The 24,082-nt window shown below is 34.2% G+C and overlaps 1 protein-coding gene and 1 pseudogene across 13 annotated transcripts in view; both read left to right on the top strand.

Moving 5' to 3' along the window:
• The window catches only part of CCDC122 (coiled-coil domain containing 122), a 30,452-nt gene extending 20,540 nt beyond the window's left edge, over positions 1 to 9,912 (top strand). For all 13 annotated transcript variants that reach the window (XM_039877225.1, XM_039877226.1, XM_039877229.1 and 10 more), the window contains 3 exons: positions 262 to 660; positions 1,414 to 1,530; positions 8,908 to 9,912. In XM_039877225.1, the coding sequence (XP_039733159.1) occupies positions 262 to 660; positions 1,414 to 1,530; positions 8,908 to 9,057 (666 nt within the window). In that variant the 3' untranslated portion in view covers positions 9,058 to 9,912. The remainder of the gene's footprint in view (positions 1 to 261; positions 661 to 1,413; positions 1,531 to 8,907) is intronic.
• LOC120614475 (uncharacterized) lies at positions 7,316 to 7,435 on the top strand (annotated as a pseudogene).
• Positions 9,913 to 24,082: the final 14,170 nt, after the last annotated feature.

Raw genomic sequence — 24,082 nt, 5'->3', positions numbered from 1 at the left:
AAAATAAATGACAAAATTTTAATATTTAGAATTAGATGAACAATAAATAATAAGAAATATATAACTCTGGGCTCCCATTGAGATTATACCATAACCTTCTTATGTTATTGCATGTTTCCTTCTATTGTACATCAGTTTTTCTATATCTGATAAATATATATTTTTTATGTTGTGATTTGCCTACATGCACTATGGGTCAAAAAATAACTTTCCTCTCATGTGAATATCGTGTTGAATTAATAATGTTGAAATATTTTACAGAATGAACTTCATGAGCTGGAAAAACAGATAGCATCTGTCTCTGCAGAAACTAAAGAAACAGAAAGGCAGATTCATCAGCAAGATGCTGCCATGGAGAATAGCAAACTTCAGTGTGAAAACCTGGAAACACAAATCAAAGCCTTACATACAGAAAACGTAAAGCTTAAATTTGACATAGAAGCAGCTCAAGAAGAATTTGAGGAACACATGATAAGATATAATGAATACTATGCAAAAATAAAAGCGCATAAAGATAGTTTGGGGGAGGAAGAACGCAAACAGTCTTTTATGATTGAACTCCATGAAAAACGAGATCTTGTTAAAAAACTGAAGACAATGAAAGAGGAACTTAGGCAGGATCTCCAAAATCCAGAAGGAAATCGGATGAAGCAAGTACAGGTTTGATATAGCACTTATCCAAACTTTTTCTTCTTCTTTTTTTTTTTTTTTTTGCAAGTACACTTTTGTAAGTGATAAATTTATCATAAACTTAATTAAATACCCACTGCTGCTCTAACTAGATTCAGAAACTATTATCACAACTTTAAAAATCTGGGATAAGTACATGAGTTATGTAACAACTATGCCAAACGTGCAAATGCATAAAGAAAACATCCCCAGATCTCCCATGGATTAAGAAAAATACATAGTCACACAAAATCACAGTGAACAATTAATCCATTTGTTACAGAAAGTGTGACTCAAAAACGTTGAAACTCTACCTTCTAAGCTAATCTATGTCGATTTAGTACGCTTAATGCTGCTATGTAAAGAATATGAATTAAGCATCTTTCTATTTCTTTTACTATTCTCTGAAGACAGGGAGAGATACCAACTTAAAATATCATTTTGCTAGAGAATTAAAAAGTACCCTTTACACTGCTGTTCTGGAATTGCCATTTAAACTACCACTATCCTTTATGTCTTATTTTCATTTGAATTTTAGTTTTCAATTTTCAAATCTAAGGTTTCTTTGTTTGTTTGGATAATTGCTTTTTTATTATTTGTACCATAGAAGTAATATTCAAATCCTGTTTATCAAAATTAAATATGATGGCTAGTTTTCTGAAGTTATAGAAATACTGAAAATCTAGGATTTATACTGATCATTAATTGTTTGACTTGTATATTTTAAATTTTATAAACATACAGGATGATATTACAATGCTAAAGAATAAAATTATAACTGTAAAAGAATCTATCATTGAAAAAACTTGTTTTCTTGAGAAAGAAAAAAAGATACATGAAAAATTAAGAAAAGAAATCGAGGTAAGTCTTAATTATCTGGATTTCACTTTTTACGCGATCGTTTCTTAAACTTATGCTGTATTCATAGTTTCCACAGTTTACTTCCAAACAGCTAGAGAACAAAAACTACAAAAAGCATTAGATAAGTACAAATCATTAATAGATAATTGGAGATAACTCCCCCATTCAGATACTCAGCTATGAATGTGTTTAGACAAAGGAAGCACTCGCTACTGTTTAAGTCTGGCCTGGAATTCTTCAGGTCTCATGCCACCAACAAGCTGGTACCCAATTAATGGCTAGAGAGTCAAAAAAGATGACCATGCTTAGATAGACACCAGAGACTTCTCAAAATAAAGTAAAAGACAATGAATTCATGGGTGTCCTACAGCCCTCTAACTTCATATTTGCAATTATGGAATCAATTAAAAAACACCAGTCTGCAAAACCGAAAGTGAGACGGAATTTGGGGCACCAGCGATAGACTTCTGTAGTCATTACTATTTAGTCGAATGGGAAGGAAAATGGAAGAGAGTGTGTTAAGGGAAGATAAATAATTTCCACCCTTAAGACATTAATTTGGAGAATAAAAAGATTCATGTCTTTAACTTGCTTGTGACTAATTTAACACAATAAAAAAGCATCTGATGAACTCGAAGATAAAAACCCTTTCTTTAAGAAACACTGTGATTTTACTTATATTTTACTAGTAATATAAATAAATGGGTGTGTTTCGTTTTTGCTCTTTTATACATAAAGATTTATTATTAAATTATAAATAGTAAGTATATAAATGGCATAGAAATAGAAAAAATGATTAATGAAATAAAAATAATCAAGAGATTGGTGCAAACAAAATAAATCAGCTTTATAAATAAAATAAAGAAAATGAGATAAGATTGTCATAACACACTTCTAGGAGTACTGAAGACAATATAGGGAACAAACTTAATCGTTTGAGTCGGAATTATTCTCTTTAAAAGAAACACATACAAACTGCATAATTAAATATTTGGGTGTATCATTAAATTTCTCGAGTATTGAAATGCACCAAAACAAAAAAGATTCATTTTAAGAGAAGGTATTTGAAACAAATTATGACTAAAATATTAGAAAATGTCAAATAAGCCAGCAGAACATTGGGTAAATGGTATGGAAATTCTTTTTTTTTGAAATATGAATATCCAAAAAACAATGGAAAACATGACTAATCTCATTAACAATGAGGGATTGACCATGAGGTCCCATATTTATCCTGTCAGTTTGTCAATATTACGATTGGTAAGATGTGGACTGCCTGAATTCTAATATAATATTGATACGAGTATAAATTGGTAAAAGTATTTTGGAAAGGAATTTGAGATTTCCTAATAATTTTATGCTAATATACTTTATTGGGATATAATTGTCATAAGATTAAGTGAACAGATTGTAAGGGTTTAGCTCGATTAATTCTGACTAATCTATACGTACACCCACATTACCATCACCTAGGCTAAGATATTAAACTTCCCGATCATGACCAGAAAGTTCTCATGTGCCCCTTTCCTCAGGCTACCACTATTTTGATTTTTAAAAACAGATTTTTTGAGATATAATTTACATACCACACAATTCATGCATTAAAGCGCATAATGATTTTTGGTATATTCACAGATAATTTGCAACCATCACCACAGTTAATTTTACATATGTTTAACCACCTCAAAGAGAAACTCCATACCCTTTAGCTAAGACCTCTCCATTTGTCTATTGCATTTACCTATAATTTTGCTCTACCATATTTTTTTCTTCCTTCTTGTTGTCCTAAGATTTCTTCTTTTGTCATCTCCTTTCTCTTTAGAAAACTTCTAAATTCATTCTTTTAGGTTAGGTCTGCTGGTGACAAAATCTTTTAGTTTATTTAATCTGAGAATCTTCATTTTCTCTCTGTTCCTGAAGGATATTTTTGCTGGATATAGAATTCTGAGTTGACAGTTCTTTCTACAGATGAAAAATGCAGTGCCGGTTCTTTCTGGCTTCCAGGATTTCTAATGAGAAATCCTCTGTTATTAAAATTGTTTTTCTCCCTATGGATAGGATGTTTGTTTCCTGCTGCTTTCATGATTCACTCTGTTTTTACTTTTCATAAGTTTTGCAGTGATGTGTTTCAGCATGAATCTTTAGATTTATTCTATTTAGAATACTCTCAGATTCTTGATTCTGTAGTTTTTGTCTTTTGGCAAATTTGGGGAATTTTCGGCTCTTATTCCAATACCTTTTCAGCTCTACCCTCTTCTCCACTGTCAGGACTCTGATGATGCAAACAATAGATCTTTTTTGTTTTAGTGTCACAGGTCCCTGTGGCTCTGTTCATTTCTTTTTTCAGTCTGTTTTTCTCTCTGTTCAGATTGAGTAATTTCCAGTATTCTAGCTTTCATTCACTGATTCTTTTTTCTTCCCCTACATTCTGCTATTGAACCTCGTTCTAGGTCTGATGAGTGATTTTCTTTGAAATCTGGACATGGTGGGTATTATTTTTAAGATTCTGGATTATAGTTATTTCTGGGTGGTGATGGAAATTCAGATTTCCTTCTCAGTCTCCACTGATACTCTTGTTACTGCTGACCAGGGGCAGGAATTCCGGCTGTCCACTAGGCCTCTGCTGGTAACCCTCTGGCTGGGAGGGGCAGGGGCACCTTGTCAATTCCTCTTTGTGGCCTCCAATGATGCCATGTAGATGTGGACTTGTTACTGCTATCTCTCTACTAGGTCTCCTCTGACATTCAGTGTGAAGGGAAAGGATGCCTTATTACCACCAGATGGGGGTAGAAGTCCAGGCTTCCCAAGTGGGCTCCACTGTCACAGCAGTGTTTGGTTTTCTACTACCCAGGATAGAGGCAGATTCCTGGCTCCCTAAGTGCCCTTCCCTGGTGTCACTCCCGCAGGGGAATTGGAGCACCTTGTTATAGCTTAGCAATGATGGAAGTTTAGACTTTTCACTCATATGGATAAATCATGAACAATACAGAATTTAGCAATATATTTTATATAACGTTGTTCCCCAAAAATGTTAGCAGCATTTGCTTTACAAAAACTGTCTCATTTTATTTATGTATGTATTCATTAATTCATCAACACATATTTTGAGTTCATACTATGTGCCAATTACTCTTTTAGGCTCAGATGATAGAGTGGTGAATAAAATAAATGGATAAAAGTCCATGTCCTTGTGGAACTTGGGTTCTAGTTGGAGAGAGACATAAACAAGATGTAAAAGTAAGATATGTAGCACTAGCTGTGGCTGGTGATCTAGAGTCCCACTTAGGGGACGCTGTTCTGATCTATCGTGTATGCATTTCATAGCTTAACTATTGAAGAATAATTTCCAAAGGAGGCTAATATACAACCAACCAAATTTATTGATTAACCAGAAATTTGTTATTTTATTTCTATTAATATATTCTATGAACATGAATATAAGCATATTTAGTCATTATAATCTCCTTAGGAATATATTCTATTGGCTATATCAATGCAGATATATTTTATATAGTAGACATATATAATATATGCATCAGTGGACCTATATCTTGAATATATTTGATGTATAAAAATCTTTCGAATATAGCTTCATTATTTAAAAAAATTTTATTAAAATATAGCTAATATACATTTATTTTATTAGTTTCAGTAATTTTTCAACAATTACATAGCTAAAGAAGTGGTCACATGAAATGTTCAGCAGGCATCTGATTCCGTACAGTTATCACAATATTATTGACTATATTCCCTATACTGTTCATGACAGCCCCATGGCTTATTTGTTTTATACCTGGAAATTTGAACTTCTTATTCCCCTTCACCTTTTTCCCTCCTTTAAAAACATTTCAATTACAGTTGAAATTCAATGTTATATTACTTTCAGGTGTACACATAGTGGTCAGGAATTTATCTAATTTATGAAGTGATCCCCCTGACTAGTCTAGTACCCACCTGGCACTATATGTAGTTTTTACCATATTGTTGACTGCATTACCTGTTCTTTACTGTACATCCCTGTGACTGTTTTTATAACTCGAAATTTGAACTTCTTACCCCCTTTCACCTTTTTTACTCACCCCTCCAATTCCCCTCTCATCTGGTGACCATCAGTTTGTTCTCTGTACCTATGATTTTGTTTTTTTGTTTATTCGTTTAAATTGTTTTTTAGATTACATGTATAAGTGAAATCATATGGTATTTGTCTTTCTCTGTCTTATTTCACTTAGCATAATACCTTCCAGCTCCATCCATGTTGTCATGGATGGTAAGATTTCATTCTTTTTATGGCTGAGTAATATTCCATTGTATATATGTACATCCTCTTTATCCAGTCATCTATTGATGGACACTTAGGTTGCTTTTATATCTTGGCTATTTTCTAATGTGTCACTTTGGGCAAAGGAAACAAACAAACAAGAACAACAATAATGCCGTAGTAAACGTAGTAAACGGCATTATTGTTGTTCTTGTTTGTTTGTTTCCTTTGCCCAAAGTGACACATTAGAAAAAATATTACAAAGAGCAATGTTAGGAGGTTTCTTGCCTATGTTTTCTTATAGGAATTTCATAGTTTTGGGTCTTCCATTTAAGTCTTGAATCCATTTTGTGTCTATTCCTGTACATGGTGTAAGAAGGTAGTCTAGTTTCATTTTTTTGCATGTATCTGTCTAGTTTTCCCAACATGATTTATTAAATAGAGTGTCTTTACCCCATCATACATTCTTGCCTCCTTTGTCATAGATTGATTGACCGTATAGGCGTGAGTTTATTTCTGGGCTCTCTTTTCTGTTCCATTGATCTGTGTGTCTGTTTTTATGCCAGTACCATGCTGTTTTGATTACTATATCCTTGTAGTATAATTTGATATCAGCTATTGCGATACCTCCAACTTTGTTTTTTCTCAAGATTGCTGTGGCTATTTGGGATCTTTTATAGTTCCATATAAACTTTATGATTGTTTATTCAAGTTCTGTGAAAAATGCCTAACTTCATCATTAATATTTCAGTTTATTGCACATTTATTTCTAATCCTTTTAAAGTCATTTTCTATTTTGCCAACATATCAGCAGGACTAGTTCACCAATTTTAATGAATTATCTGAATTTGAAGAATTTCCCAAAACTAAGAACTTAAACAGATGTGTAAAGTTTATAGCAATGTATATGAAATGTTAGTTGATGAGTTTTCACTTTGTTTTTGTGGCAGTATTTTAGAATGCTAGAGCGTCTCTGTCCCAGTTTCCCTGCTCCATTGCAGAACTATGTTTCAATATAATTGGTTTCCTTTGTAGTCCTGTGTGTTTTATTTTATGCTTTTAAAAATAATATTCTAAGGAGTCCATAGTCTCCATAATACTGTCAAAATGATCCATGGCATAATAAAGGTAAAGAAACCCCTAGCAAAGGGAGGAGCTGGGAGAGAAAGAAGGGAATTTTTGCTGGGGGAAAAAAAAACATGAGATTCAGTGTATAGCACAATCTAGATCCCAGTAAGGACAGCTGAGGGGTAGAGAGAAGGGAAGACAAGTCGAGGGCTGAGTCTCAAGGCCCCAGAAACTAAGAGTCTTGTCTCCCCACATCCCTCTTAGGCTATAAACTCATTTTTGGCATATTGGTTATTTTGATAAATTTGGTGAATTGGTGTTTTGACAAATTGATCCTTATTTGAACTGACTTAGAACCAGTTTTCTAACTTTCTAGAGCACTCCCTTAGATATAGGAATGAAGAGGTAACTTCTCCAGCTCTATTATTCTATCAGTTTATTTAAAAGTAGGTATTTTTAGTCTATTGGCCATGCCACCTTGAACAAGCCCGATCCCATCTGATCTTGGAAGCTAAGCAGGGTCAGGCCTGGTTAGTACTTGGATGGGAGACCACCTAGGAAGACCAGGTGCTACAGGCGTAAAAATAAAAAGAGAAAGGATTGTAAGCTGACAAGGTCCTTGCAATCTGTGAGGTCACCAAGGGTTGCCTCACTTAAAAAATAAAAATGAAAAATTTTAAAAAGTAGGGATTTTTACTAAAATGAAATATCACTTCATACCCAATAAGATGGCTATGATAAAAAAAGAGATAAGTATTTTCAAGGATTCAAAGAAATTGGAACCCTCACACATTGATCATGGCAATGTAAAATCAGAAGATAGTCTAGTAGTTTCCCAAATGGTTAAACATAGAGTTCCCATGTGATCCAGTAATTCCACTCCTAGATATATACCCAAGAGAAGTGAAAACATGTCCACACAAAAACTTGCACAGGAATATTCACAGCAGCATTCTTCATCATAACCAGAAAGTAGAAACAACTCAAATATTTATCAACTGATAAAATACATAAATAACATGTAGTATATCGTACAATGGAATATTATTAGCCAATAAAAGGGAATGGGGTATTGATACATGCTAAAGCATGGATGGCCCTTAAAAACATGCTGAGTGAAAGAAGCCAGTTACCAGTCATAAAAAACCACATATTACATGATTTCATTTTATAAAATATCCAAAATAGGCAAATCTATAAAAGAGAAAGTAGTTTAGCGGTTGCCTGGTGCTCAGGGTGGGGGTGGGGGAATGGAGAGTCACTGCTTATGGGTACTAGGCCTCTTTGGGGCTAATGATAATGTAAAACTGATTGTGGTGATGCACAACCCTGTGAACATACTAAAAACCATTAAATCATGCACGTTAAAGGATGAATTATATGGTACATGAAATATATCTCAATAAAGCTGTTAGAAAACATTGGACGCTCTTTGTATAGCCATACTGATATCCTGAATTTTGACTTTTTTACTTTCTTGTGGCCTGACACCAAAACACTTGCACTTCACACTGCGCTTCATTGACTTCCAGGGTCACATTTGTCTGGCTCAGCGTAAATACCGATCTGCTTAAGGGCCGGGAAGTGGATGATGTGCTCTGGATCTTTTAGGTCAATGCGTCTGTGTTCCAGCGAACCACTGGTACAGGAGATGAAACCATCGCTCTTAACTAGTACCTGCTCGATAAGCCAAAGGCGCATCTTCGTGGGTGTTTCCCCTGGGTTCGAACTCCACACACCGGCGGTTGCTGGCTATGAAAACTCGGTCAAATACTGAAACTCCTTGATCTTTGGTTTCTTTATACAAAAATGGAGTTAATGATATCCACGTCATAAAGTGTTATGAGAATTTAATTATATGTAAACAGCTCTCAGCACAGTAACTAACATGTAATAAGTGTCAAATAGTTATAATTACTGTTTATTGTCATTATTTACAGTGAATAATTTCTAATCAAGTGTTTTCCTTTTTAGAGTAGTCAAAATATCCTTTATGGCTGTGTTCCATTTATCCTTCTCAAGCCCTGTTCACGTGTATTCTTCTTTAATAGGTACAACATAAGAGATATGGTGCGATTCTTAAGCGTTTGCATTGTCAGGTGAACAAGCTCCAATCCCATAGAAGACAATGGCAGTGGAACATTCAACAGCTAGAAAAAACTGCAGCTGAACTAAGAAGGTGCATTGCGATGAAAGAGTAATGTGGCCATAGGATAATGTAGAGCACAGAGTATGCCAACAAAAATTGGGACAGAATGTTGAGAAATCTGTTTTTAAATTTTTATTTATTTTTATTAAAGTATAGTTGACATACAATATTATATTCATTTCAAGTGTACAACATAGTGATTCTGCATTTATATACCTTATGATGAGCATTCGCTATCAGAGGTCTTAATGTCTTAATGACAGATACATTTCCTTTTTAGAGTCAGTCATTGTTAAAGTGCCTTCCAACCCTACAACTGATAGTGGTGGATAGTCAATAGGAATGCTTACAGAAGTATCGTGGATGACTCTGTGAATATCATTCATGTATAATATGTGTTATACTCATGAACACCTGTTTATAAACATGTTGCCTTCACTATTGCATGAAGTAAAAATTTAGAAGAAAAGAAACACTTGAATTTACAATGATTTAAATTGTTAAGATATTTAAAGGGTTGTCTGTTTCTAACTTTTTATTAGAACTTGTGTTTTTTTTTACTACTGCCTTCACAGTAGTCCATAAATATTAATATTTACAATAATATTGTTATATGTTCAATGTCTCAGATATTTTTCTTAGTTTTCCGTTTCATCCAGAAGGTAGTAATCATTTTTCTTTGTTATTAGATAATGTATTTTTAGAGTGTTGCAAAGTATAAATTTTTTTGTTCATGTTTCTGTCTGTAAATTTTTTATTATTATTCTTTGACTAAATATACAAGCTCTGTAAGGCAAACATAAAAGCTCTTAAATGAAGTGTTATTCAGTATAGACTAACATGTATTTGTTGTTCCACTGGAAGGCAAATGCTTTGACCATGGCGATAAATCAAAATTTAACTTGTCTGTTTTAAGATAAAAGTGCTTCTTCTCATGGCTCCATTGAGTCAATTTTTTAGGAGCAGAAACAAAATACTAATTATTGAATACATGTCTTTTTAATTTTTATTTTTTAATTACAGTTGAAATGCAATATTATTTACTTTCAGGTGTACAACATAGTGGTTAGACATTTATGTAACTTAGTACAAAGTGATCCCCCTGATAAATCTAGCAGTACCCATCTGGCACCATACACAGTTATTACAATGTTATTGACTCTGTTCCCTATGTTGTACTTTACATCCTGTGACTGTTTTATAACTGCCATTCTGGACTTCTTAATCCTTTTACCTTTCCCACCCAACCACCAAGCCACCTCCCATCAGGCAACCAGTAGTTTGTTCTCTGTATCTATGAGTCTATTTCTGTTTTGTTTGTTTTGTTTTTCAGAGTCCGCATGTAAGTGAGATCATATGGTATTTGTTTTTCTCTTTCTGACTTATTTCACTTAGCATAATACCTTCCAGGTCCATCCATGTCATCACAAATGGTGAGATTTCATTCTTTTTTATGGTCGAGTAGGAACACATGGTTTTAAGTATTTGCTTTAGGGTTTAATGATTTCAGATCACGACATCAGAATGATAGCTCAAGTTTGTTTTCTCCTCATCTTTCTATGAGCCTAAGATTCAGTAAGATTATAGCCGATATAAAAACCTGATATTAATAATCTTGTCATGTCTAACATTAATAGTCTTATTATGAATTAACATGGCTTATTATGGCTAACACTTTAAATGGCTTATGATATGACACAAACAGCTTTGGTCCATGACTCAGAAACACAGGGTTGAATAAAAACAGTAAACCTGTAGGTCGTGGAGTGAACCCACTATGCTTAGCTGACGACAAAGCTGAACCAAATGCTTATTATATAAAAATATTTAAATGTAGTTTGCATATTTAAAAGGCTCTTATAGTTATACTTCACAATTTTATTTATAGTTTATAAAAGGAAAATTCTAGTTTTTAAATCCTTTTTAAGTTCACAATAGGTTTCAAATTATTTGTACGTGATGTTAATACCTTGAGCTATATTTTCAAAAGTTTACTTTTAAAATAAATATAAAGAAAATAGGTTTAATCTGCTTAAAAAAAGTTACCTATTTTAGAAAGTAATTTTCAGTCTCGTTTTCTAAAATAACCATGATAATAATACATGTACCTATTTTAATTTTGTGACAGTTAAAATAATTATTTGAAAGAGAAAACTTTTTTCCTTCCTTGCTCTTGAAAACCATTTCAGATGATGGAGGCTTTCAAATGAACCAAGAAGAACTAAAACTCAGGGTATCCTCAAGCCTGATAAGTAGTTAGTGGATAATATTTCAACATGTACACAAACTCTAAAGTTAGAAAATTAATTTTTAAAATTTCTACATAACTGAATCTAGCTTAGAATATGAGCTGTTCTGTTTAATGGCCTTTCTCACATATGCTTTTGGTTTAAAATTCAATCTCTTTTGGGTAAACATACAGTTCAAAATTTCCCTCCTTCTCCTTCTCATTTCCTTCTTGGAAATGGTCTGAGCTCTTAGGGGACTTATATTGTTTCGTCGTCAGGGGAGGAGTCCTGGTCCAAGTTCTCTGACCTCAATGGCCTCTGCAGAGGTGTAATCTGTTCCTCTTTGTCTTGAGCATCAGCTTTTGTCCGTGCGTATCTGCCATTGTTTTCTCCTATCAGTGCATTCAGCTTCCACATCCAGTCGCAAGGCCTTTCTGGTTCTGTTTAGTTCTCTCTTTCTGCATGCTGGCCAAATTTGCCCTCTTGGGGGCCTGTTATTCTATTCATGCATTCTTCCTCACTTTTTGATTTCAAGGCTCTTTCAAGGCTCTTAGTGCTTTGGGGCTAAGCATATATTTTTCTCTCTTAAAATATCAGTCTTCTGTAAAGAAAAGCTATCATTTCAAAAATATTGTTTCTATTGTGGAGTGTTTTTAAAAGCCTAATATGAAACCCAGAGCTGATGAATGACTTCTTACATCTCAGCATTATCTGTCCTGACCCTAGCCTGCTAGGTTCTATTGCCTACGTGATCAGGAAAAGGTAACTAGTGCGAGGAAGCAGAGGGAGGAAAAATTCCACAATTAATATGTCAGAACATTACTTAGTGTATGTGTAATCCATGGGCAAATTATAGTTGACCAATGCAAAGAAATCGATACATATCTTAACCATGTAAAACACAAGGTAGTATACATTAAAACCAGTTAAATCAGCCACCACGGACATAGCCAATATAAATGGACTGTATTTTATCTGTTAGGCCATGTTCTTCCAATCAATTGATTAATCATGCTATTTTAAAAAACACTATAGATATGAAATAATTCTAATAATATACTGAGCAACTATGCTGTGCAGTCTGTATATATTATACTCTTTGGCAATATGTATATATTACTCATTTAAATGTCAGAATAATAGTTTAAGGTATATATTATTATACCTAATTTATAGATCTAGAACTAAGGCTTAGACGGGTGAAGTAACTTGCCTAAGATCTCATCACAAAGCTCATTAGGAACAGAATAGAAACCTAAAACTCTGTTTCTTTACTTACATGAGACTGTCGAGGGTAAGCCTCGAATTTACTATAAAGATTTATTTCTATATTCAATCGATTCTTTTCATAGATTGCAAGGCATAGAATGAATTTAACCAAAATGGGAAATTTTATGGTTAAAAACAAAACGAAGTGTGGTTTCATATGTTAGGAGCTTGCAAGTCCTAACAATAAGTAAAAAGCTGAACAGGCTGAAAATCAGCAATTCTTGGATTCCTAAGAGAAGTGAAGATACAGGACAAACTTATACCCCCAAGATGAGAGAGACAGGTGAAGATAGCAGTGCCAGGACAGGAAAACCTGAGCTGTCATTGATGAATTTCTGGAGGGGCAGCGTGGACAACTCAGAGTTAAAATAATATCATGAGATTTACCTCCAGATAAGAATTACATAGAATTTTCCTCAGAAATCATGCAAGCAAGAAGAGAGTGGAGAGAAATATTTAAAATGTTGAGAGAAAAAATTTACCAGCCTAGAACTCTGTCCCTTATGAAATTATCCCTCAAAAGCAAAGCAGAAATAAAGATTTTTCTCAGACAAATTGAGAGAATTTGTTGCCAATAGACATGCCTTGCGAGAAATATTAAAAGAAATTCTTTAGAGAGAAGGAAAATAATATAGATCAGAAACTTGGGTCTATGCATAGAGGAAGGAATAAGTGAAGATCAAATAAAAACTTTGTTTTTTTTTATTCTTAATTGATATAACACTTTGTTCAAAATAATAAAAAAGTAACACTGATTACATGTGTTTATATCTTATGTTTAGTTACATATGCTTAAGTACGCTGATATATAAGTGAAATGAATGATAGCAATGTACAAGGGACAGAAGGAAGGACTTAGAATTATTTTGTTATTATAAGATACCACACTAACTGTGAAGTGGAATAGTGTTATTTGAAAGTGGACTTGAATTAGTCGTAAATGTATATTACGAACTCTAGAGCAACCACTGAAAAAAAATTTTTTTAAAGTATAGCTGATATTCTCCAAGGAGAGAAAATGGAATAATATCAAATGCTTGATTAAAACCACAAAAGGCAGAAAAAGAGTGGAAGTCAAAGTTAGGAATAAAGAACAAGGGCAACATATTGAAAATACTGACAAATATGGTAGATTTAATCTAACTATGTCAATGATCACTTTGAATGTCAATGGTTGGAATGCATCAATCAAAAAACAGACTGTCAGAGTGGATCAAAAGATACAACTTAATTATATGTTGTCTATGAGAAACCCACTCTAAATATAAAGACACACATAGATTAAAAGTAAATGGATAGAGAAAATATATTATGCTGACAGTAATTAAAAGAAAGCACAGTAGCTATGTTCATTTTAGACAGAGCAAAATTCAAAGTAAAGAAAGTTGTGAGAGATAAAGGGGTCGGTTCTCCAAGAGACATAGAATTCTTAACGTGTATACACTTGATAACTGAGAGTCAACTATGTGAGGCAAAAGCTGATTGAACTTCCAAAGAGAAGGAAATGAGTCCACTATTATAGTAGCAGACTTCATCTCTTTATCAGAAATGGATAGACACAGCAGACAGAAAATCAGTAAGAACATAGTTGAACTTAACAACACCATCCATCAACTGGATGTAAATGACATCTATGGACTACATCATCCAACAACAGAAGAATACACATTTTTCTCAAGCTCACATTAAAATTCACCAAAATAGATGACATCGTGAGCCATAAATACACCTTAACAAATTCTAAAGAAATAGAAATCATAAAATGTCAGCTGTCGAACCACAATGAGATTAAACTAGAAATCAATAACGAAAAATAACTGGAAAATTCCAAAATAGGTGGATATTGAACAACACAGTTTTTAAATAATATGGCTCCAAAATAAATCTCAAGAGAAATTTTTTAAAAATTTTGGAACTAAATAAAAATGAAAGGAACAACTTATCAAAATGTGTGGGATGTAGTGAAAGCAGTGCTAAAAGCGAAATTTATAGCATTGAATGCATATTTTAAAAAAGATCTAAATTGATTTTAAAGTTTCTACATTAGGAAACTAGAAAAAGAAGAGCAAATTAAATTCAAAGTATGAAGAATAAAAGAAATAGTAAGAATTAGAGCATAAATCAATAAAATTGAAAACAGGAAATCAATAGAAAAAATCAAAATCAAAAGCCGATTCTTCAGAGAGATCAATAAAGTCAATACACCTCTAGCCAGGCTTACTAAGAAAAAAAGAGAGAGGACACCAATTACGGATACCAGAAATGAAAATGAAGGTATCCCTTGGTCATTATATGAAGCCAGCATTACCCTAATAGCAAAACCAGAAAAAGACATTACAAGAAAAGAAAACTACAAATAATTATCTCTCATGATCATAGAGGCAAATATCCTCAACAAAATATTAGCAAATAAGGTGCAAAAAAGTAAAAAAGAATTATTCATCATGACCAAGTGAGATTTATCCTAGGTATGTCATGCTGATTCAACATCCGAAAATGTAATCTACATGTACAGACTTAAAAAATATCACATGATCATATCAATAGATGCATAAAATTCATTTGACAATATTCAACATGGATTCATGATAAAAAAAAAAACTCTCAGTAAACTAGGAATAGAGGAAAACTTTCTCAACATGATAAAGATTATTGACAAAAAAAAACCTACAGCTGACATAGTTAATGGTGAAAAACTAAGCTTTCCCATTAAGATCAGGTACAAGACAAGGATGTCGCCTCTCATAACTCTTTTTAAACATCATACTGAAAGTCTTTACTGTTTCAATAAGGCAAGGAAAAAAAAACACAAAACAGCTATTGGGAAGGATGACATAAAACTGTTGCAGATGGCATGATCATCTAGGTAGGAAAACCAAAAGAATCGACAAAAAACTGGAAATAATAACCAATTATATAACAAAGTTACAAGATACAAGATCAACATAAAAAAATCAATTGTTTTTCTATATACCAACAATGAACGGGTGGAATTTGAAATTAAAAACAATACCATTTACATTAGCACTTCAAAAAATGAAGTATAAATATAATAAATATATGCAAGATCTTTATAAACTATAAAACTCTGATAAAAGTAACCAAAGAATAACTAAATGTATGAATAGATATTTCATGGTCATTGATAGGAAAACTCAATATTGCGAAGATGTCAGTTCTTCCCAACTTGAACTATAGATTTAATGCAATCCCGATCAAAATCCCAGAAAGTTATTTTATGGATATTGACAAACTGATTCTAAAGTTTATGTGGAAAGCAAAAGACCCAGACTAGCCAGCACAATATTGAAGGAGAAGAACAAAGTTGGAAGACTGATGCTACTCAGCAGTAAGACTTACTGTGAAGTTGCAGTAACCAAGACAGTACAGTATCGATGAAATAATATACAGATCAATAGAACAAAATAGTCCAGAAATAGAACTACATAAATATAGTCAATTGATCTTTGACAAAGGAGCAAAAGCAATATAATGGAGCACAGGTAGTTCTTACAAAAAAACGGTGCTGGAACAACTGGACATCAATATGCAAATAAACGAATCTAGACACAGACTGTACACCCTTCACAAAAACTAACTTAAAGCAGATCGCAGACCTAAAATGCAAATGTAAAATGCAAATGTAAAATTCCTAGAAGATAATAAAGGAGAAAGTCTAGGTAACCTTGGGTTTGGAGTTGTCTGTTTTCATACAGCACTGAAGGCACAATCCATGAAAGAAATAATTGATAAGCTGGACTTCATTAAAATTAAAAACTTCTCTTCTGTAAAAGACACCGTCAAGGGAATAAGATAAGCCCCAAACTGGAGAAAATATTTCGAAAGACACGTTTGATGAAGGCCTATTATTCAAAATGGAAAAATCAACAATAAGGAAATAACCAAATTAAAAAATCGACCAAAGACCTGAACAGACACCTCACCAAAGAAGATATGCAGGTGGTGAATATACATATGAAAACATGCTTCCCATCATGTGTCATCAAGGAAATGAGCATCAAAATAACAATAAGACAATCACCATACACCTATCAGAATGGTCCAGATCCAAAACACTGGCAACACCAAGTGCTGGGCAGGATGTGGAGCCACAGGAAGTCTCATTCATTGCTGGTGGGGATGCAAAATGGTACAGCCACTTTGGAAGACAGTGGCAGTTTTGCAAAAGTAAATACTCTTACCACGTGATCCAGCAATCATACTCTTCAGTATTTATCCAAAAGAATTGAAAACCAGTGTCCACACAAAAACAGAGATGCTTATAGCAGCTTTATTCATCATTGCCAAAACTTGGAAACGACCAAGATATCCTTTAGTAAGTGAATGGATAAATAAGTAGTGGTACATCCAGACATTGGAATAGTATTTAGTGCTAAAAAGAAATGAGATATTCAACCATGAAAAGACATGAGAAACTTTAAATATATATTTATATTTATGTTACATATGAGAAGCCAATATGAAAAGATTACATATTGTATAATTCCACCTATATGACATTCTGAAAAAGGGAAAACTATGGAAGCAGTAAACAGATAAGTCGTTGCCAGGGTTGGGGGGCGGTGGCGTTGGAGGAGAGATGGTTTTTAGGCAGAGCACGGAGGATTATTAGGGCAGTGAAAATGCTCTGTATGATATTATATTGATGGATACACGTTATTCTACGTTTGTCCAAACCCATAGAATGTATAACACCAAGAGTGAACCGTAGGTAAGCTGTGGACCTTGGTCGATTACGATGTGTCAATGTAGGTTCCTTCTTGGTCAAAGGAAATGTACCACCGTAGTGAGTGATGTTAATAAGGGAGGAGGCTATGCATGTGTAGGGACAAGGGACATGTGAGAAACTTCTGTACCTTCCACTCTGTTTTGTTGTAAGCCAAACAACTGCTCTAAAAACCATTAGGTATTTTAAAAATAAAAAGCACCCAAACACATAGATAATACTGTATGAAAGTCAATGTCAGTAAACCATTTTGGCTAAAGAAAATGAAATCTCGATATAAAAATTGCTTTAGAACCTTTTAAAGTTTACACAGGTGATTGCAGTTAAAACTCTTAAGTTTTGTATCATTGTGCATTGAACATGGAATTCATTGTTCATCCATAAAAATCATTAAGGCCTATATTAGTACTATCAAGATTTGGGACCATTTTTTGGTAAGTGGATTCAGAAGTTTTAGAAGAACTTGTAGTTTTGCAACTGAAAACTAAAAACTATTTGATTTATTAGTTGTTCATATTATCAATATTATATTTTGTTTTTCATTAATTAAGCTAATGATTACTAAAACTAATGATCAGAAGCTATAAGTTATGTGCCTGTCAAAAATAACCTATGCTATATTTATTTATTTGAATTTATAATGTATTTCTTAGGGAAAGGTTTTGTTTATTTAAACTTCTCTGATAAATTTAGCAGTGTAAGAAATAGGTCTTCAATATCACATTAGCTACCCTATAACAATTTCTCCTAAATGTTACTGAACTATGACCAAAACCAGGAAAAATAAATTGAAATGGAAACTAATAGCACACTAGATTTATTCAATATACACCTAAGATGCTCCAAATGGCATTTTCTCTTCTGCGCTGTTCCATTTAAACAATAGCTGTGAGATCTAGATCTTGAGAAAAATGAAAAATAGCATATGATTTGGTAATGACAGAGCCGTTTACATAACCCAGTGAAGACAGACAACTAATGAAACCTCAGTCTCTTAATTAATGAGATGGCGTATTCCAAAAGCAAAACCAGAGTTCACGTGGTAAATAGTTTTAAAAGTCTTCTTACCCAAAAAGCAACAATCATGTCAAATTGGAGTAAAACACTTCAAATTACAGATATTTGCCAGTATCATTCGGTCACAGAGCACAAGGTAATTTAGAAGCAATGATAATACACAGCCAGTCTAAGATACATTTTCAAATACTTTTTGTCCAAAATGTTTGTCAAGACATATAATCCACCTCATCTATTATTTATTACTCCCCGTGACATTATTTTACATGGAACGGACACACGTCATCCCCATGCTTGCATTGGAGAAGCTTCCTCAAGGTGCTGTCAGGACTGTGCTGCTTTGTGTATATGACACAGAGGAAAAACAGCAACCCCGCAATTTGCAGGGCGGTTAGATAACCTCGATATTATTTTAATTTGTGGCTCATACAGATTTGTATAAAACACTCCATTCTCGGAAAGTTCTTCTCTAATCTTTCGCTAATTTGGATTATTCATCTTTTAAGCCTTTCAGTCTCAATTAATCTGTCAGTGTGATCTACCCATGCACAGTTTGCTGATAATTAATGCAATCCTCTCGTTTTTCTTTGGTTCCTCTCCTCCTTCAGAGCTTACTTTTTTTCAGGCCCTGCACAGTCACTGTTATATCATCTTTAGGCGCCAGTTCTCATTTTTGTTGTAACTCCAAAATTTAATTTACTGGCCTAAAGTTAGATGCCAAACGCTGAAAACAATCTCTTCATGTATAACCATTTTTTTAAAGTATTTTTGGAGCTCGCCTCTCCTAGCTGACTCATACTATTGTTTCCAATAGCTGTCACCCAAGACCGTCTGTAGGAGGTTTGCTACCCTAAAAAGGATAAGGCAGCCTTGCTGGGCTCCTTTCTCCTTGCCAGTCTTGCGTCCCTTACCTGTTTCTCCTTACTTCAGTAGTAAATCACTCACTCAGAGTCTGCTTCTAGGAATCCCTAAGTCGCCTTCAAAAATAATCACACATGGAAATTTCTGTTTTCAATAGATGACCTTTACTCTACTCCTCTGCCTCATTCTAGATCAATTCCATCCCCTGCAGCAGCAACAGCAGAAAAAAAGAAAGAAATGTAGCACCTTTGACATCTAATCACTGTCGCATTCGTATAATCTGGTTATTATTTATTTGCTTAAAATTAGAAAAGCAAGCCAAAAGGCACAAATTTTATTCTGTGTTTTCGTACAATAATAAAAGTACTCTATTAGCCTTCACATATAATAATGACTATTTTGTATCAATCTTTTTTTGATATTAGTGTTCTTGGGAGCTATCACGTTGCTACATATAATAAATTTATTAAATAAACCTTGATTATGAAACCCTGATTTAAAAGTTTAGGATATCTTTTTCTACTGTGTTGAGGTCACATGATTTTAGCTAGACTTATTAGAAGACTCGTCCAACCAGACAGCAAGGGCGATCTTTGGGGAAAACATTTTGCTTGCTCTCATTTCAACGAGATGGCAAAGACAGAGACAGCACTGAACCATGGTGCACACACTCGGAGCCTGTCGCCACATGAAGACACCCCGGTGCTCTCAAGCCATTCTTTCCCATCTTTCCATTTTTGAAAGAATTAGCAATTCCACCTTCTAATCGTGCATTATCCCACCTGCAGCTCAAGAACACTAGAATAACAGTCAGGCGCAGATCAAGAGTGATTAACTCAGAAAATGACTAAGAAGTGTGGATCCGCAAGACAGAAAATTGTGACATATCAAAGCTGTAGCATCTGCTGTCATGGTTTCAGAAAATTTGCAGTCACTTTAAGAGTATTTATTGCTAATAGTATTTTATAATATCTTTGCGATGTCTTTAACAGCATTAAAATATAAGATGAGAAGCAATTATCAAAAACAATTAGTGTTGTGAAAATAATTTTATCGTAGGCTAAAGTAAATATAACCATTTTTGCTCTTGATCTCAAAATACTTGTGAAGTTTACGTTTAAGTTGCAGTCCTCAAAACTTCAAGCTGATACATGAATAATTTAAAACTGCTGCAAAATGTCACATGCTTACGGAAGTGGGGCCTAGCGATAGGAGCGTAACTCGAGTATTGACTTGCATTTCGTGACAGTCTGAACTAGAAGCTGACTGGTATGGGTTAGAGCCAAAAAGAGTGAGCCGATAGCAAACAAGCAATTTTCATTTTCTACCTTTTCTGTGTTAGGTAGCTGCATAAATAAATATGACATGATTCTTCCCATCCATCCAGGAGATCAATTTCATTGGCAAAAGAGTCACGTACATAATAGGTTCAACACAACACAAAACATCCTGTAATGGAAGAATAAACCAAATCCCATGGAAACACAAAACGAAGAGCAGTGAATTCCAAACGGAGCTTCAAAGAAGAGGTGACATTTGAGGTGGGCCGTGAAGCAATTACTAAATTATTAGGATAGTTTCTACTTATCAGACTCTGAAAGTTTCTATTTTATGCCCCTTTGCTTCGCCACCAGCCAGCAGACATCGGCATGCGTAAGAGCTGCTCTGAAGTATATTGAAGGAATTAGCGAATAAGATAATCAGCCATTATTCTTACCAATATCTCCCAATGCTCCCATGTTTAGTCTCTCCTAGTTCTAATCTTATTGTTAATACTATTGCTCGGTTATGTTCTTTGAGTAAAAACTGAGCCCGTAATAACCTTTTTTAAAAGAAAGAAAAAAGAACTTTCCACGGACACAAAACTTATTTCATGACTAAAGAATAAACTCTTAAAAGTCTGTACAGCCTGCTGGTCTACCCTCGTCTTTTCCTGTATTTTTTAACAATAAACCTATACTCCAGTCACAACCAAATTCCACCTCTTCTGTAAGCACGTATTTTCACGTATCAGTCCCTGGGCCCTAACGTTCTTTCTCATACATTCAGGAGTCAACTCCAACTCAGTCTTCAGAACCAAGTTCAGCGTCTATGGCTACCAGAGAGCTGAACATTTAAAATGCCTCAATTTCTCTGCAATGCCACAGCTTAGAATCTATATGATGATTTCTAAATCAAAATAAATATTCGTTTACAACTTGGAGAACTTACCTAGAGCTCCTTGTTTAAAATAGGTTAAGGCGAGTTTAAGCTTTTAAATATTGGGCTTTGTTATGGAAAGTCTGGCATGGGATTATTTGATTGACATAGAATAATACCAAATAACAGACAATTCATTTATCATTTATAAAAGAACATGAAAATTAGTCGTTCTCTGACTACTTCCAAAATCCGCTTTTATGATTTTAAAACAAAATATGTGACTATTTATAAAGATCAAAACTTTTTTTAAAAGTGCTTTTCTAGAAAATGAGATGGTAATTTTAAGTAGCTCTAATAAAAGTAAACGTGCTTAAAAAGCCACGAGAAATATGCTTTTGTATTCTTCAATTATAAATACTTTTAACTATGCTTTTAAAGAGTTTTATATGTTAAAAAATTACGTAAAATCGTTCATTAGAAAACTGATAAATTTCATGAAAATATAACTAAACCAGTTGGATTGTATGGGAATAGAAAGGAAAATCTTATTTTAAATAAGTGAAAATTTTTTTCAGTTACAGTTGACATACAATGATCTATTAGTTTCGAGTGTACAACATAGTGATTAAACATTTATACAACTTACAAAGTGATCACCCCGATAAGTAGTACCCATCTGACACCATGCATAGTTATTCCAACGTTATTGACCATATTCCCTGTTGGACTTTACATCCCCGTGACTATTTTGTAACCACCAATGTGACTTCTCGCTCCCTTCACCGTTTGCACCGATTCCCCTTAACCCCCCTCCCATCTGGCTACCATCAAAATATTCTCTGTATCTATGAGTTTGTTTCTGTTTTGTTGGTTTCTTTATTTTTTAAAAATTTCAAATGTAAGTGTAATTATATGGTATTTGTCTTTGTCTGACTCACTTCACTTAGCCTAATACCCTCTAGGTTCATCCATGTTGTTGCAGACGGCAAGATTTCATTCTTTTTATGGCTGAGGAATAGTCCATTGTATATATGTACCGCTTCTTTATCCATTCATCCATCGATGGACACCCAGGTTGCCTCCATATCTTGGCTATTGTAAATAATGCTGCAACGAACATAAGGATTCACATGTCCCTTCAAGACAGTGTTTTGGGTATCTTCAGAAAAATACCCAGAAGTAGGATTACTGGGTTCTTCTTTGTCTCTTGTCATAGCCTTTGTTTTAAAGTCTATTTTGTCTGGTAAAAGTATTGCTACCCCAGCTTTTTTTTTTCCATTTCCATTTTTATGAAATACCTTTTTTCATTCCTTGACTTTCAGCCTGTGTATTTTTCGATCTGAAGTTGTAGGTGGCATATGTAAAGGTCTTGTTTTCTTATCCATTCTTGTCTTATGATTGAAGCATTTAATTCATTTACATTTATAGTAATTGTTGATAGATAAGTAGTTATTGCCATTTTATTATTCACATTTTTTATCTTTTATTTCTCCTTCTTAAAGAAGTCCCTTTAATGTTTCTTGTAATACTGGTTTGGTGATGATGAACTCCTTTAACTTTTTCTTGTCTGGGAAGCTCTTTATCTGTCCTGCCATTCTAAACGATAGCCTTGCTGGGTAGAATAATCTTGGTCGTAGGTCCTTGGTTTTCATCACTTTGAATATTTCATGTCAGTCTCTTCTCGCCTGCAAAGTTTCTGTTGGGAAATCAACTGAAAGTCTTATGGGAGCTACGTTGTAGGTAACTATTGCTTTTCTCTTGCTGCTTTTAAGATTCTTTCTTTGTCTTTAACTTTTGTTGTTTTAATTATGATGTGTCTTGATGTGGGCCTCTTTGGGTTCATCTTACTTGGGACTCTCTGTACTTCCTGGGCTTGCATGTCTATTTCCCTCTCCAGGTTAGGGAAGTTTTCTGTCATTATTTCTTCAAATAGGTTTTCAATGCCTTGCTCTCTCTCTCTTCTCCTCCTGGTACCCCTATGATGCCAGTGTTGGTATGCTCGAGGCCCCTTAAACTGTCCTCATTTTTTTTAGATTCTTTTTTCTGGTTGCTGTTCTGATTGGATGTGTTCTGCTACTTTATCTTCCAAATCACTGATTCGATCCTCTGCTTTATGTAGTCTGTTGATTCCCTCTAATGTATTCTTTATTTCAGTTATTATAGTCTTTATTTCTGACTGGTTCTTTTTTATGTTTTTGATCTCCATTTTTATGTTTTCTATCTATCTCACTGAAGTTCTCACTGAGACTTGAGCATCTTTATAACAGAGTTTTGAACTCTATATCTGATAGATTGCTCGTCTCCATTTTGTTTTGTTTTGTTTTGTTTTGTTTTTTGAGTTTTGTTGTTTTTTTTTCATTTGGGACACATTTCATTGTCTCCTCATTTTGGCCACCTTCCTGTGTTTGTTTCTATGTATTAGGTAGAGTTCTATGTCTCCTGGTCTTGATAGAGAGGCCTTATGTAATAGGTCATGTTGGGCCTGGTGGCTCAGGCCCTGGTCACCTGAGCCGGGTGCTGCAGATGCGTCCTTTGTATGTGTTGTGTGTGACCTGTTGTAGTTGAGCCTTAATTTCTGTGGGCACATCAGTGGGTAGGATTGCCCCTCAGGCTGATTGGTTGTGAGGACTGCCCGTGACTACAGTGGAGGAGCTATTGTGCAGGGGCTGACTCTGCAGAGCAGGATTCACTTTAGTGGGGCTCTGGTTCCTGCCCAGTCTGCCACTGGGTATGTCTTTTGTAGAGGCAGTTGGGTGGTCCTCTTGGTCTGGCCACCAGGTGCAGACCAAAGTCAGTTGCTGCCTGTACTTTGT

Source organism: Pteropus medius, unplaced genomic scaffold, assembly GCF_902729225.1.
Source record: "Pteropus medius unplaced genomic scaffold, Ma_sr-lr_union100, whole genome shotgun sequence".
Lineage (NCBI taxonomy): Eukaryota > Metazoa > Chordata > Mammalia > Chiroptera > Pteropodidae > Pteropus > Pteropus medius.
Note: the sequence above shows the minus strand (reverse complement) of the source record. Positions and strands in the feature narration are given on the sequence as shown.